Here is a 14,877-nt window from a genome sequence, read left to right as displayed (position 1 = left end):
TCCTGCTGATTGCCACCCTACATTAGAAGTTGAGCTTGTGGGGAAAAAAGTGGATATTTGCCTATCCTGCAAGAAACTGATGTTTTGAAAATGTCTGTGTATTAACCTGGAGCAATAAAGTGAAATATGGAAAGAAACTGCAAATGAAATCTGGAAAAAAAAAGTTGCAGGTGAAAAAAGAGGTTATTTATGATTAGTGTTTCACGTTTTTTGCTTTGTTTGAAATGTAAGTTTATTAACACTCCAAAGTGAAATGGAGAAAACCACCATCATGAACGAAAATTCTAAAATTAAAGTAGGGTGTTTTGACCACTTTGATAATTCTATCTTTTTCCTTAAGCCGAAAAAGATCTGTCAAAACTGACTCTTCTGATTTCAACACATCAGTCTTTTCTGGTGAAAAAAGACAACCACCTAATTCATTAGAGATTTTACCCAAAATCTAATCGTAAGGCATTTAATGCCAGAGAGCACATATACTTTTATGTGGCTAAATCCACAGCACAGCGATTTCCCAGTTCTGACTCAAATGGCGAGGAACTACCACCATGAACTATTGCTAACACCGACACCTTTCAGGTACATACCGCTGTCTAATGGTGAGATGATGCCTGGGTAAGACTGATGGTGGGAAAGAGCTGATGCAGCCTGGTCTCATTTTCTACAGTTATGGAAAGATGGGCACTGTAGGCAAGAGTGGCATCCTGGGCTGGGGTCAGGGCTCTCTGGCACTCAAGGCATCTTCTCTTTACTGAAATAATAAACTATTTCTACATAAACTGTCCCAGAGTTTACAAGTCAATGAGCTCATTCTACCAAAAATGGAAATACAGATCTAAGAACATAAGCTCTGCCTTCCAAAATGACATGCCCAGTTCAAATAGCCAGAGAGAAAAGTAGGAAAATGGCACAGCTAAACACTTAAGGCTGAAGGGAAAATCTAGATATGAAGAAGACTTTCCCTGCATCATTCGGGTTCCTCAGAGCAGTTCTCCTCCCATCACATGACAAACTCAGATAGTGGATAAATACAACTGAGACTAAAACAAGGAGTTCTGGACTGAGGCAAACTTTAGCCAACAAAATGAAAAAACATTTAATCTTCTGTATGTCTAGGACTTATTTTAATCCTGTTAATTCAATAATCAACAAGTTCTGTTAAAGAATTAGCACTAAGTCACTTTCTTTAATTTGAAGGCTTTTCTTCACTATAAACCTAAATTACACTTCATGTCCCAAATTCCCTGAGGTCAAAAGCAAACAGCTTTTGACAGAAGCAGAAGAGGTTACACAAGGGTTTAAGACAGTTCAGAAAAATGCAAAGGGATTGAAATAAGCCAGGACCTCTGGTTCAGGAAGGGAATATTCAAAGCTTCAGAGATTAAAAAAAAATTTATCACATAAGACTATGGGAATATGTAAAAAACCTAAGCCATGTTTATGTCTGCTTTCAACCTTTCAACTTCGATTACTTTAAAATGTTCAGCTTTTATTATACATTCAATTTGTTTAAATTAACTTTGCACATTGTGCAAAGCACAACTATTTCAAGTGAATACAGTGGATGAGGACTCTGGAGAATTTGTTCTCCCTCCTGGCCCTACCTCACACCTACTGTGCCCCATCAGGCACAGCATCAACTTTCTCTGTGTCTCGGGTTCGTATCGGCAAAAACAGGCATAATGCTCTCTCAGCTGTTATCTTTTTATTTAGATTACAAGCCTCTCAGGACACGGTGTTTACCACTAACTGTTTTTACAGCACTTTTCATAATCAAAATTGTGATCTGATGGTTCTGTTTAACGCAAAATGCTTTTTCTATTTCACAACCCTTTATCTTTCCAGTTCTCACTGAGAAAAAAAGACACCACACACAGGGAAAACTTACCTTTTAACAACCTGAAAACATCCTCATCTAATCAAATTAACTTATTTGTTGTTAACAAAATATGTCAATATATTCCCTGATGCAATATTCATATTCTACATTCACTCGATGTAATCAAAGGTGGAATTTCTGAAATCAAGTAATTCTCTTTCACCTCTCTCCTTATCTTGCTCCAACCTTCGAAATTCACACAACCAGCTGACTCACCCTGCAGTTTTGGGGAAGAACTTGCAGAAAAGTCCCCTCTCCTTAACAACCACCTGGGACTTTTCCTGTGCTTGGAAAATTTCAACACACAGAGCTATTTTTTCAGTTGAATTAGAACTGCAGATTACTACCCTGAAGAAAAGGCCAGTGGTGCCAAAAGCAGCAGTGCCTTGTACGCCTGAAGGCACTGAAAAAGGACTGTTCTTTTCACAGGGCACTTTATTGGGAACTCTGGTTGAGCTTCACAAGACTCACTTAAGTAAGCTCATCTTCTGCAAACAGACAATTCTAATACATGCAATATTAAGAAGGATATGTGAGGCTTGAAGCAACATATTAAGAGCTATTGAAGAGAGCCATTTAAGAGGATATTACATCTCTAACCAGGTTAGTGATGGATCTTTATACAATATGGGATGCTTTTACTGTTTTTCCAGAGCTCTCCTTCCCAACCCTAACCATTCAGTATTCCTACAGCCAGAGACTTCACTGATGACAGGAGTCAAATGAGTGCCTGGAAAAAGCTGCAGTGAGTCCCAAAGGTGACGGAGCCCATTTCCCAGGGGTAATCACCAGCACAGCACCATCCACTGAATTATTTGTTGCAAAAAACTGTCAGTGCGTGGCACAGCGAAGGCCCTGTCCCCCTGCAAAGGCTGGCAAGAGAAGAGGGGAAAGGAGTGAAGGATGGAATGCACTTCAGAAGCTTCTCTTACAGCACACCACAGTGTGTTGCTAGGTCTGCAGAAGCCACAAAGGCTCGCTCCGAAGTTCACATGTATTCATTAAGTATTTTCCCTTCCAAAGCAGACGATTCTATTGTCAAATGCACTCTAAGGTAGCAGTATGGGAAAGGAGCACTTGTCTCTCAACTACTGACACAGTAAATGCACTTTATGTAGATCACTCTGAGTATTTTTTAAGAATCACTGTTTAGTGCTCCATTAGTAGTATAATCCAAAATGAGGGAAAGAAAGCAAATAACCTCTCAGAATACAGCCACTCTAAAAATCAAATACATGATACATTTCACCCCTAAATAAAATGGAAGAATGAAAATTCAGTTTTTTAAGACATTCCTATAAGATTAGACTCATGTCAAACTCTGGGAGACAGAAAGAATTTTGTCTTGTAGGTAAAAAAAGGGAAGAATTTTCAATAAATCTTCCCCAGAAATGGGAGTGGCAGCTTGCTTTATCAATCCCCAGTTTCCGTAAGGAGCATGATTGAAAAAGAAAAACCTGTAACACCAAAGAAGCTCAGTATACTCTGTTAGGGGAAATCCTCTTTTTTCAGTCATTCTTTGGGAGTAAAAATGCTGGTGTATGTTAGTAAGATTGACTATTATTGGGAAATTCAAAACTGTTTTGTAAAACCAAACAAAAATGGAATAATTTTCCATCTAGCTCTTTTACTCATGTTTGAAGAATCATACGCAAATGACACCTGCAAACGATTACAGAAAGGTACAGCTGCAGTACACCTACTTTCCTGGAAACCAACGGCTTTTTGTTTTCCCCTTGTCTTCGTCTCACTTGGTACACATGATGGTATTGTCTTTCCCCTAAGCCCTCCAGGGAAACCTAACTGTAATTTCTTGATTTGTAGTTAAAGAATGCTAAACCACATCCTCTTTGAAAGAAAAAAACCGACACATTTAGAGAAAATTCTTACTGTTCTGTTCCACTAAAATCATAATATTCTGATCCCTTGAAGATGACTTTTTCAAGGAAGAAATAGACTTGTTTCAAGGAAGGAAATACTTTGAGAGCTAGTAATCCTGCCTTAGAAAGCACAGAAATTGCTTCAGGGTCCCATCCTCCTAGTGCAGTCTCACAGCTCAGACTGATTGGGAGAAGAAGGGGTGACTTCCCATGTGAAAGTTGCTGGGTGTTTTGTCCCTTTCTCTGCCCTGCAAGAGAAGTTGCTTTATGCCTGGAAACTGGAAGCGTATTTCAAAGCTCTTAAAATAGAAACATTCACAAATTTTGTTATAACTCCTCATACATAAACAACGTAATCCCTCAGATGATATTTGCTCCTCTTGAGTTTCCCAGGTTGATGGCTTTATTTCTAATCACAACCCAGTGTACAGAGGTTGAAAAAGTCTCTTGGTTTGTCTCCCAGTGCAGGCAGGAACAGAACAAGACAGAACCTTTCCTCCACTCTAGTCGGACCAGACTTCTCCTCTAAGTCACAATGGGAAGTGCTGATACGATGCTTATCAACCCAAATTAACTTTTCTTGCTGGGAGATCTGTTTCCTACAGATCGGGAGCGGTGCCAAGGGGATTTTTGAGACAGCAGTGTTTGCGTGGTAGAAACAAAGCACAGTGCTGCTAAAAGGCTAAGGCTGTATCTTCTCCTGAGCAAAAACATGAAGAACAAAGAGGGTTTTGCCAGTACTATGACAGACAGCTTAAGCCCACTAATAAGACTGCAAGTTAATGGGCAAAATGCCTAAAAGGCAGATATTTCTACAGAGACTCCTCAAAATCAAACTGCACCGTTGCTCATGATACTTAGAACTTTGAGCGATGAGGTTTTATTTAAAGATCTCAACTCCTCCTCCTCTGAACTGAGTTACCTCTTCTATTAACTTCACAGGGGTGAAAATCTTTTCATTTTTCCATGAAAAACCTGCTTCTGTGACAACAGAAAAAAAGGGCAAATAGCTAAAGCAAAAGACAGTTTAAAAAAAAAAAAGCATGGATGATATGTGAAACTTGGAATTGGAGCCACCCACATGATAAGATCCTCAAAGCCTGGGATGACCAGAATGACGCTGCCGGAGGCACTACTTGACAACTCAATTTGTAAATGAGCTTATTGCGTAAAAAGCACTGGTGGCTTTCTGAGGCCATAACTTGTGAGGTCTCTATGAACAGCTCACCAGGAATATCGCACTCCAAACCTCAAAATACTCTAGACACTTTACTTGCTGAATCTCACTGCAAGGGAGAAGGTATCTGGGTGTCAAAGGGGGCAATAACAGATATAACTACCCTGTTGGACCCTGCACGGGGTCAATAACTGAGGACTGGGATTTTCTGTATGCTGTAACTCATTACAAGAGCTGGAAAAAGCATTGCTTCCCAGCACATCAAGGAGCACTCTTCCAAGTTCCTCTTTTGCTACCATTGGCAAATGGTTTTCAAGTATGATTAATCAATTAAAGTTTCACAAAAGGTAACTATTTTACTGTCACTTGCCATTAGCATGTCTCCTGCTGACTGATCTCCCCCCAGTCTCTTTTCCCTATGATGTGACTGTAAAATGGTTACCCTCCATGCTGTGACTGTGCTACAAAGCAAAGCTCCTGCATCTTAGATAATAATCTAGCCAAGTAGGTCTTTTGTCTGGTAACCCTTAATAAGAGTATTTTTCAAGGTAGGTGCAGTAGAAGTGTCTGAGAAATAGAAAAAAGCTCCCATGGCTTTGTTGCTTGGTATTACCCTAAACAATGTATATACAACATGAAAGTTAGAGTAAAATAACGGAGGAGAAGGATAAACAATTGACAGCCACAATAAAAGGCTATTTTCTTCTCCTGCATGAAGTCTGAAATGCTGGAATATATTAAAATTAAGCCAAAGGCTTCAGTGATTGCTTTTGACAGAGCCTGCATTCGAGACTGGGCTCAGCATATAAGCAATCTGCAGAAATAAATCCTAAGGAACTGTTCTCGTGTATCTTTGAAAGACTACAGGTGTTCCCTTCTTTTCTCGGGGAATGAGACTCAGATTTCCATCCTCTGAAACCACCTTTATCAAGGAGACAATGTCTGAGCAAGTCTGACGGAAATTCAGAGATCTCTGAATACTCTCAAAGTCCACAACAAAAAATAAGATTTGTCACAACACACAAACGAATTCTGAAGAAATGAAATCTGCTAATGACAGAAGTATATATAAGGGTCTTATCTTTGTAAGAGATACACTAATTTGTATCACTCCAAGAAGATGCCATTGACCACACCAGAAGAGAAGACATCTATTTGTACAGCTCCACAAACTGCTTGCTTAATAAATACAGGGGTTAAAACAAATTTAATATAATAAATAATAAATACAGGGGTTCTAAGGATGGAGTGGGAGTACTTCAATGAGAGACTATGGATACCACAAGCCACATGTGGAATAATAGCCAGACTAAATTTTTAATAACTTGAACCCAAATACATCTCTTCTAGCCTATCTGGCAACACTCTGCATGTGGATTTGGCTCCCTTTTTGCTGACAGCTCCCTCACCACGTCTGTGACCAATAAACTATTCAAGCAGCTCACCGTTACGTGTAGCTCAAAAGGAAATCTAGTAAAACACAAAAGGGTTTAATAAATTAAATTCCCAATTTTTCTAACCCTTCTGAAAAAAACACAGACTTATCCAGATGACACTGAATAACCTAAAAGTTCATTTAATGCATCTATTATTTCACCAAATGAAGTACTGAAATTTAAAGACTGGATCAGAAGGATATGAGAGGTAAGGATGCCTGTATACGAAACCAGAGATGGTAACAAATAAAATTGTGAACAGTGGTTACTAACACTGGTTGAAAGTTTTCATTCTTGCCAAGTTTGATACAAAATGTGGATGTAGTTCAATAACCAAAATAAGGAGAAACTGTCTATTGCAAATGCATGCAAAATTGTATCAAAATCCTCATCAGTGCATGTGGGACCTGATTAGCGGCTCTCTTCCCCTCGGAGTCTAAGCCTCCATCCATCAGAGCTCCTAAGTTCTCACCACCTGCCACTCAATTAGAAGACTGGTGATGTTTTTACCTCCTTTTGGGGGTAGACATGGACTGCAATGAATTTGTTTCATTTTACTTTTTTCTCCTTTTGAAATAAACTCCAATATCAAAACAGATCTTTCCTTGCCTCACTTAGGGCAGGACAGTGATTTTCATAATATTTTTTTCTTTAGGATATTAAGATGGGAGGGAATGTTTATCTTTACAGGGTTCGCAGGAATTTCTGACTTGAGGAGAAGAACAATGATATCCCTTAGCCATCACCGGAAGGATCCTTCAGCTCACTGATTAAAACTTCTGAGGAAATCTTATATACAACATTTTAAATATGAAAGACCCAGAAAAGCAGAAAAAAATTTCATATGTTAAAAATTTGAGCAAAAATCCAAAGCAGTCAAAAGATTTCAAAATTTTTTCATGATTTTCTTTCTTATTCATACCCGCTTAGTTTCAAGTTTAAGGTATTTTCAAGATTTATACTAGTACATTAAAACAGTAACATTCTGAAAACAGTTTTGAATGATTCTAAGAAATACATGTCTTAGAATATTTGCAAATATATTAAAACATTTGAAAATCCAGCCTGACCTCCTGAAGAACAATTAAAAAAAATTTTTGCCCTGTCCCTGTGAAAGGAAGATTTATTTTGGAATACATGGTTTGATGAAGTGGCTCGTTTTGTCAATAAATAATTTTTCTACCAAGAACTAACCTGCTGTTAAGGATGAGGAGGCTGTGAAATTTAAATGCTAATAGCGGAGATGTATTTTTTGTTGGACATTTTTGATTTTACAAACACACGTACATGCTGTTTTAGAACAACCTGGATAAAACGGATGCTTGGTCTTTAAACTTACATCTTTACTGTTACAAAAGCACACAAATGTTATAAAAGCCAACATCTCTCAAGTATATGGTGTTTTGGTATGATGAGAAAAGGGTCTGTCTCTAAACCAGTGGTGTAGACAGCAAGATAAGAATATGAATTCCAAAAATACGAATATTTATTCTATTTATTTCGGTTTGGCGGTTGGGGGTGTGTGTGTTTTAAGTTGTCTTCCCAGAGGCAGCAGCAGAGAAATGCAGCCAATAACCTGACAGGATGCTCATGCCTGGGGTTTTGTTGCATCTGCCCTCCCTGCAGATGCACACAGGCACATTTATATGACCTGAGTTGCACAGTGAGTCAGCAACTGGGACCAGCCGTGCCGTGCGAGCGGAGCCTGCCGCAGGGTCAGCTCATGCGCAGTGAAGCGTTAATCCACTTGTTTTGTCTTTTGGATTTGAGTTAACTTCTCTAAACAGCATCGCACTGCAGTGCAGAGGCATTATCAGCCACACGGTGCTAACTCAGGAGTCTTCTCCTGTGTTTTTTTTGTTAAACAGCCTGGGTGGGACTTTTCTGTCTTTACTTGCTCTTTCTTGGCCACCCTGAGAACACCCTGATTTTTAGAAAATCTATGAGATGCTGAGTACCACACAACTGATGTATTGTCACCAAGAGCAAACCAGAGCTCTTGCTATTAGGATGTTACTCAGTTTCCAAAGAGAGGTGTCTGATGCCTTTTGAGACAGCACAGGGTGCCTGGGACATCTCATTAGTGCTAGCAAACACATCATGAGCTCTATGGGAAACCCTGCTGGAGAACCTGTAGCATCTAAAACTGCACTAGATGCTCACAGTTAGGCAATCGATCCTTCTTCCAGTATCACATAACTGATGCCAGCCACTGCCCAAGTGGTTGCATCCCTTGGCATGAGTTTCCTGAACCTCCAGGTGAGCCCAGCCCCAGCCACTTCCCTCAGCTGGCAATTATGGCCAGAGTTGCAGAGTCCCAGCAGCTAAACTGGGACTGGTTAGTGGGCTGGTAGCTCAAAACCACAGAGGCACACACAAAAGGTGTTTTGAGAACCGCAACCTGACCTAAGCAGCAAACCATCCTGTGGTGATATACAGACCACCGCTTCACTGGGCCATGTTGCAATGCTGATCTCTGGACTGTGTTTGATGGTGACTCCATAGCCACCTGACGGTGCCAAGCCCTGGGTCATGTTGCGATGGTGACCTCTGGGCTGCTTGGTGAAATCGACACCAACCAATGTGCTACTGATAATCACAAAATGCAAAAGGCTGGAACAGTCTGGAACCTTCTGACTTTGGCTAATGGGGTGGCAAGTCGAAACAAGGCAACTCTTGCACGTCCCAGAGACAGGTTCAGTGAGTTGGAATGGTTAGGCACCCCCTCACTGCACCTACAACTCCTGAATGCCTTCGAAAGGCGCCGATGAAAAGACCACAGCCCTGCTTGAAGAAGGGCCAAACATGCCTAGCAGGGCTAATGGCCACAGTGGAAAAGCACTAACCCAAGTACTGACCAAAGTCAATCACCTTGCGACCTTATAAAGTGAGGCCCATGGGAGCTCTCTGGGATCACAGTGGGCTGTGTCTTGGCATCTCCCTGAGCTGGGATGCCTCTCAGGTCTGACTGACTGTCTGTTGGTAAAGTCGACAAAGGGAATCACTGTTTGTCTGCAAAGACTGACAAAGGAGATCACTGTCTGCTTGTGACAAGCCAGCAAAGGGAGATGTGAGTATCTGTGATCTCTAGAATTACACAAAATCCTGGAGATCTTTGGGTGCTCAAATTTAATACAATCTGCAGAAAGGAAGTATCTCAATTGCAGGCTAACCTCTACGCCTATGTTAGCTCTGTGTGTGTTACCTGCTTTTTACTTAGCAAGCATTAAAAACTGGTATGAATCACTGTATAAGCCAATTATTGATTATTAGCTGATTAAGCATTGCTTAATCATTACATTAAAGCACTGCACTGAAGTCCCAACATCCAAATCCTCTTAGTCATAAACTGTTGACCACATCTGGGACTAGGGGTGGATCTAACTTTGTTCTCTGAAGGAATTCAGAGAATGAAAGTCTATTCTGAGCCTCATGATGCAACGAGTGGGCTTTCTTTACCCTTTTTCACTCCCAGTTCCCGAATATTCTTAGTCATAAACCATTGACTGGTTATAAGATTGGATTTAGATGCACCTAGGCTCCTCTCTGAGACAGAGTTCAGAAAGCAAGGGGGTCCATTCTGAAAACCTGGTAACTCAACTGGATGGCCCCTTTCACACCCTTCTACTCTCAATCCCTGTGAAAATCACCCTAACCCAACTTCAAGTCACTTTCCACTGTATGTATTTTCACACACAACTATTTTAATCCAATCACTCCAAACAATTTGCCTCGTCTTAAGTAATGTAGTGACCTTGCCATCAAATTGAACATCGATTAATCTTTGTTAGCTTCTGTTAAATCCTATCAAATTCATTTAAACCTTGTCAAATTATTTCAAACCATATTGCTGCCTTTCTATTGAGTGAGGGGTATTGCAGTCATTCCGCGACAAGCAGAGTGCCAAGCCAGGTTTCTGCACCAAGTGATTTAAAGGGGAACCAATCCCTCCCACGACCCTTCCAACTCCTGTCAAAGCTGGGAGGAAAAGTCTAGTTTGTTGACTGATCATCCCTAAATCTATCCACATTGTACATAGCGCAGGAATTTTGATCCGAACTACCAAACGGTGACATTTTCATAAGATGTGAAGTGTGCAAACACATTGTTACTGGTTGAGCTTGAAACAGTTGTATTCAAACTAATTATTAATATTTATAGATATGAATAGGATTCAAATAACCTCAAAGAGATGAACTACAGCTCCTTTTTGTAGCGTTGTTATGCCAAGAAAAAATAAAAATATGTTCAGTCTTGTTCAAATTCTGCAAAATACCTTCTAAAATAAAAAATATGAAAAAAATCTCAAATCGTGTACAGTATGTACATTTTCTCACATTAAGTGGACAGGGGGACTGGCTGACCTGCAAAGACTCAACGTGTTGCTACTACACAGTCTCACAGCTATGTACAGCAGTCTCTCAGTTACTGTTAAGCAATAGTGACGTTCAGTTCCACTAAAAGGCTGGAGACAGCAAGTGTGAAGAGACTGTGTCAAATAAAGTTGTTTTCTCCCCTAATTTATGACCTATGAAGCTCATTCTAAATCCCACAGGACTGAGTAAATGAGGCATGGCTTTAATCCATCGAATTAGAATCTACGTTACCACAATCTGGGAAGCCAACTCTAAAGATCCTCTTTCATATTCTGTAGAACTAATCACTAAATATAAATTAATACACTGCAAAGTCTGATCTCAATAATGATGCCTACTTCTCAATGACATGCTAAGGCAGGGAAAACGTGTACCCATGGTTTATGCAGCTTTTATATATAAATATATGCAAATTTATTTTTATTGGTTATAATTTTAATTAACTGTGAATGTTATGTTCTCTTTCTATATATATTTGTTTCTATATACTTCTCTTCCAATGAATATTCAATAAATTTCTTTCTCCTCTCAGAAAAAATAACTCCAAACAAGGAATTAATCTACATTTGCTTTTTAATTTTCCCTCTATAGATGTAACTTTATTTTTAAAGATTTATTAGCTCTTTCTCCTGCACTTGAACAATGCTTACATGTGTTGATCTACAGCATGTTAAAATTCAACCATTTCAGAGCGTAATTAAGTCTCAGCTTACCGCATCTACTAAAAATAAAACACTCGATTTCCAAAGTTAGTCATGTAAGCTTCCTTCCTCATCAATACAGAAAGAAAGGTACCTGAAAGGTCAGTTCCCCCCATGCTGGTGCCTGTCTGCCACAGCTGCGGTACACTGGTGGCGTGTGCGCCTTTCCAGTGACTGCAGAAAACACCTAGAAGGGCCCCGTTAGCCTCTGTGAGATCTGTCCTGGTCACAGGGTTCGCTCTGCTCTTAGGTAAAGAAATGCTCCACTTCTCATGTCTTTTTTACAACGTGTATCATTCAACTTCTCGCATAAATCTCCTCTCAGAAGTGCAATGCAGAGATGGTGAGCTCACATAATGATAACACTTCTTTTTACGAAAAATGCCCTTTTTTTTTTTTCCTTTTTTTCTGGGTTGAGTATGAGCATGGACTGCGTCTACACAGTACCGCAGTTGCCGGGCCAGGAAAACCAAGTTTTCTGTGTCTGGGTAATGCAGACAGCGGCATACCAAAGGGTGGATCAAACATAAGCATTATTGTTGTTAACGTTGTGTGCAAAAGAAATAAAGAAATGGTGAGTGTCAAGTATCTTGCAATTCCTTCATTCCACCTGCCAAAATCTATGTGTTACAAGAACGTATCTGTACGTATACGTGACTCAACTCTCCAGAGGATAATTTGGGCCTGCAGTGCCCTGAGGTCTGCGCCCTGCAAGCTGAGCCGATCACTTTGATATAACCAAAGCTGGTATTCACCAAAGGGGAACAAATTCTCTGTTAAGCTTTTAAGCAGGATGAAAGAAAAAGAACCGAAAAAAGAAAAAAAAAGGAAAAAAAAAGCCCTGTTTGGATAATGACTTTTTAAAAACCAGGACTGGTTAACACTGCCAATTGAATGTTTGCCTTTTCCAGAGCTAAAAGAAAACATCTTGTTTTGTTAAAATTTTTTTTAGAAAGACTACCTGGTAGCCTTTTGAGCAGAGCACTGGAAAACTGAAATATATGGGGTATTTTGCATGGATGTTTTCTAAAATCGTACCCCAAATCACAAGTTTGCCTCCACCATAAGATTTCAGACATCTTCTTAATACTACTAGTAGTAAATTTTAGTTCTCGCTTCTTGTTCATGCATCTAACAGTAAAGACGGAAAATGAAAATACCCACAGTTACAGAATGTGGTTGCTCACAACGGCTGAAGCCAAAAATCCATTCCCTCACAGTCTTGCAGCATTAAGAAGTGCAGCAAAATCCCCCCATGTTCCCCCCAGTGGCTAACAGCTGCCAAGCCAGAGGAGACGCTTCTGTGAAGCTAAGGGGTCCAACAGGACTCCATTTCTTGGGGACCGCCTGGGCTGCACCACCTGAATACAAATGTCATGAAATCCTGAAGGCACTAAAAGCGGGGAATCTTGTTAGTCACTGCAGTGGTGAGGTCAGATGCTTCAGTGCTGTCAATGGTAAAATTAATTAACCAACTAATAAAAATATCTATGTCTGCTCACTGGCAGGAGTTAGCAAAGGTTGTCAGGGACCATGAGGTGTGCTGAAGTAACTTTCTTGCTGGAAACTCTGTTAAGTGTGTGTATTAGAGAAAAAGAAAAAGGTGGTTCCGACCTGTCATGCCTCAGTGCCCTCATATCAACATACACTGTGGTGGGATCTGGTCCAGATGTTCCCTGTAAACAACAACATCAGCTAATCAGAACCTGCAGGCTGGGAGGAGAGAAGAGTTTTACCCCCCTAATAACCAAACGTTCATTTCACTGCTAATTATGCTAATCAAATGACAAGATATATTTAACCAAAGCTATTCACCAAAGCTCAGCTTTACAGAATCAGAAAGAGCACTGGAATACATACCTACCGTCAGGTACTTGTTACCCTGGGGTTCGGAACAACACCAAGCGGCCGTACTACTTAACCAAACACATGTCAACATGGCTTTTATTTGCTACAAAAGGCCAGGTAATCAGCACGTGGATACATACAGAAAATGTTAAACACATTTTGCCATATAAAGGAACGCGGAAATTGCTGAGGAGACACAGTTTAATGGCAGAAGCACATGGTCAAGAATGTGAAGCATGGTTTACTGAGTCTCCCACACATGCAACAGAGAATGTACTTGAAGCTAAAGATAGTAAAGGTAGCACGCATGACATGAACGTATGTGGACTGAAGGTCTGTAGGCAATTATTCTCTTCCTTTTCAGTCTTCCACTGTATAATTTAAATCCTTGTTTTATGTCATAATATTTAGTTACTTGAAAAGCAGTAGACTAATTTTAGTTTCCTTTCATCCAGAGATGATAGAGTCTTTCAGGCCTTTCCACCCGCAGCTTTGCTGCAGTTTTGTAACCTGCTAAGATCTTTCCTTAACCGAAACTTCTAACTCATCATCACTGAACATCATGTGAATTCTCAGTGCTCTAGGCAAGGGCTCTTTTCTCTACTGCATACTTCGTGTCACTGCTAGGCAGAGAGCTAAAAGACAAGCACAGCTTCATTTCGGAATACTGGAACTTTGGAAATGTTCTTTTCGGCAGATAAATTCACCTAACCCTGGTAACCTACAGCTGCAGAAGCTCTCTCATCAGTTACTTTAATGTTTACTACTTCAAACAGCAGGCATCATCAACTCCCAGTGATTTCTGTCGGATTTGGGATATATTATAGATTATAATTCTTCACATTAGGAATGCCTTGGGCTAAATTTTGCATTTCTACAGTGCTGGCTGGTAGTTCCACAATTTGCTGAGCACTAAAAATTGCGATCGAGTTCCACAAATAGGTAATTTTTGTATCTAAAGGGGAAAAGAGTTACCACTACTAATTGATACTTACTGTTCAGATACTGATAGTGACCCACCACCAGAGGAGAAAAAGAATAATAGAGCTGCACATGCATGTTAGCCTCTTTAGCTTGTTATACACAATACGAGATACGATATCCTCTCTAGCTATTAACGACACGATTTTCAATCTACTAGTAAACTCAGCAGTGTAACAGACTAGTGCTGATTGGAGAACTTATTTGAAATATATACAATGTTAAAAAGAAAAAAAACAAAACCAAGGAAAAATTGGTTATCTTTAAAAATAAAACTAAACCTGAATTGATTTATAAAATAATGGAAACAGTCAAGTCAAGTTTTAAAATTAAAGACTATCACCATGGTATTTGTTATTTTCAGTGTGAATGAAATAGTTAAAACAGACAGCTAATATTTGATGAAACCTGCATCCAGATAAAGCTATACTGGACTTATTTATAATTTATAGAAGGATCTGAAAATCCCCAAATCTCCAGACTCAATTTCTAGTCTGTCCCACTGTTGGAAGCTGATAGGTGGGTATTGAGGGAACATGAAAATCCCCTACCTGCTCGGCCAGCTTCCCCAGCCTGTGAGGCTATAGCAGCAGGGATAG

The 14,877-nt window shown here is 39.9% G+C and overlaps 1 protein-coding gene across 1 annotated transcript in view; it reads right to left on the bottom strand.

Annotated features, from left to right (window-relative positions):
* The window catches only part of DIP2C (DIP2 disco-interacting protein 2 homolog C (Drosophila)), a gene marked incomplete at its 5' end in the record, with an annotated part of 112,069 nt that overhangs the window by 15,509 nt on the left and 81,683 nt on the right, over positions 1–14,877 (bottom strand). The window contains one exon of the mRNA XM_010142772.1: positions 13,064–13,125. Coding sequence (XP_010141074.1) covers positions 13,064–13,125 — 62 coding nt within the window. The remainder of the gene's footprint in view (positions 1–13,063; positions 13,126–14,877) is intronic.

Source organism: Buceros rhinoceros, unplaced genomic scaffold, assembly GCF_000710305.1.
Source record: "Buceros rhinoceros silvestris isolate BGI_N320 unplaced genomic scaffold, ASM71030v1 scaffold6709, whole genome shotgun sequence".
NCBI classification, from domain to species: Eukaryota; Metazoa; Chordata; class Aves; order Bucerotiformes; family Bucerotidae; genus Buceros; species Buceros rhinoceros.
The sequence above is the reverse complement of the archived record's forward strand: the minus strand, read 5'-3'. Positions and strand labels throughout refer to the sequence as shown.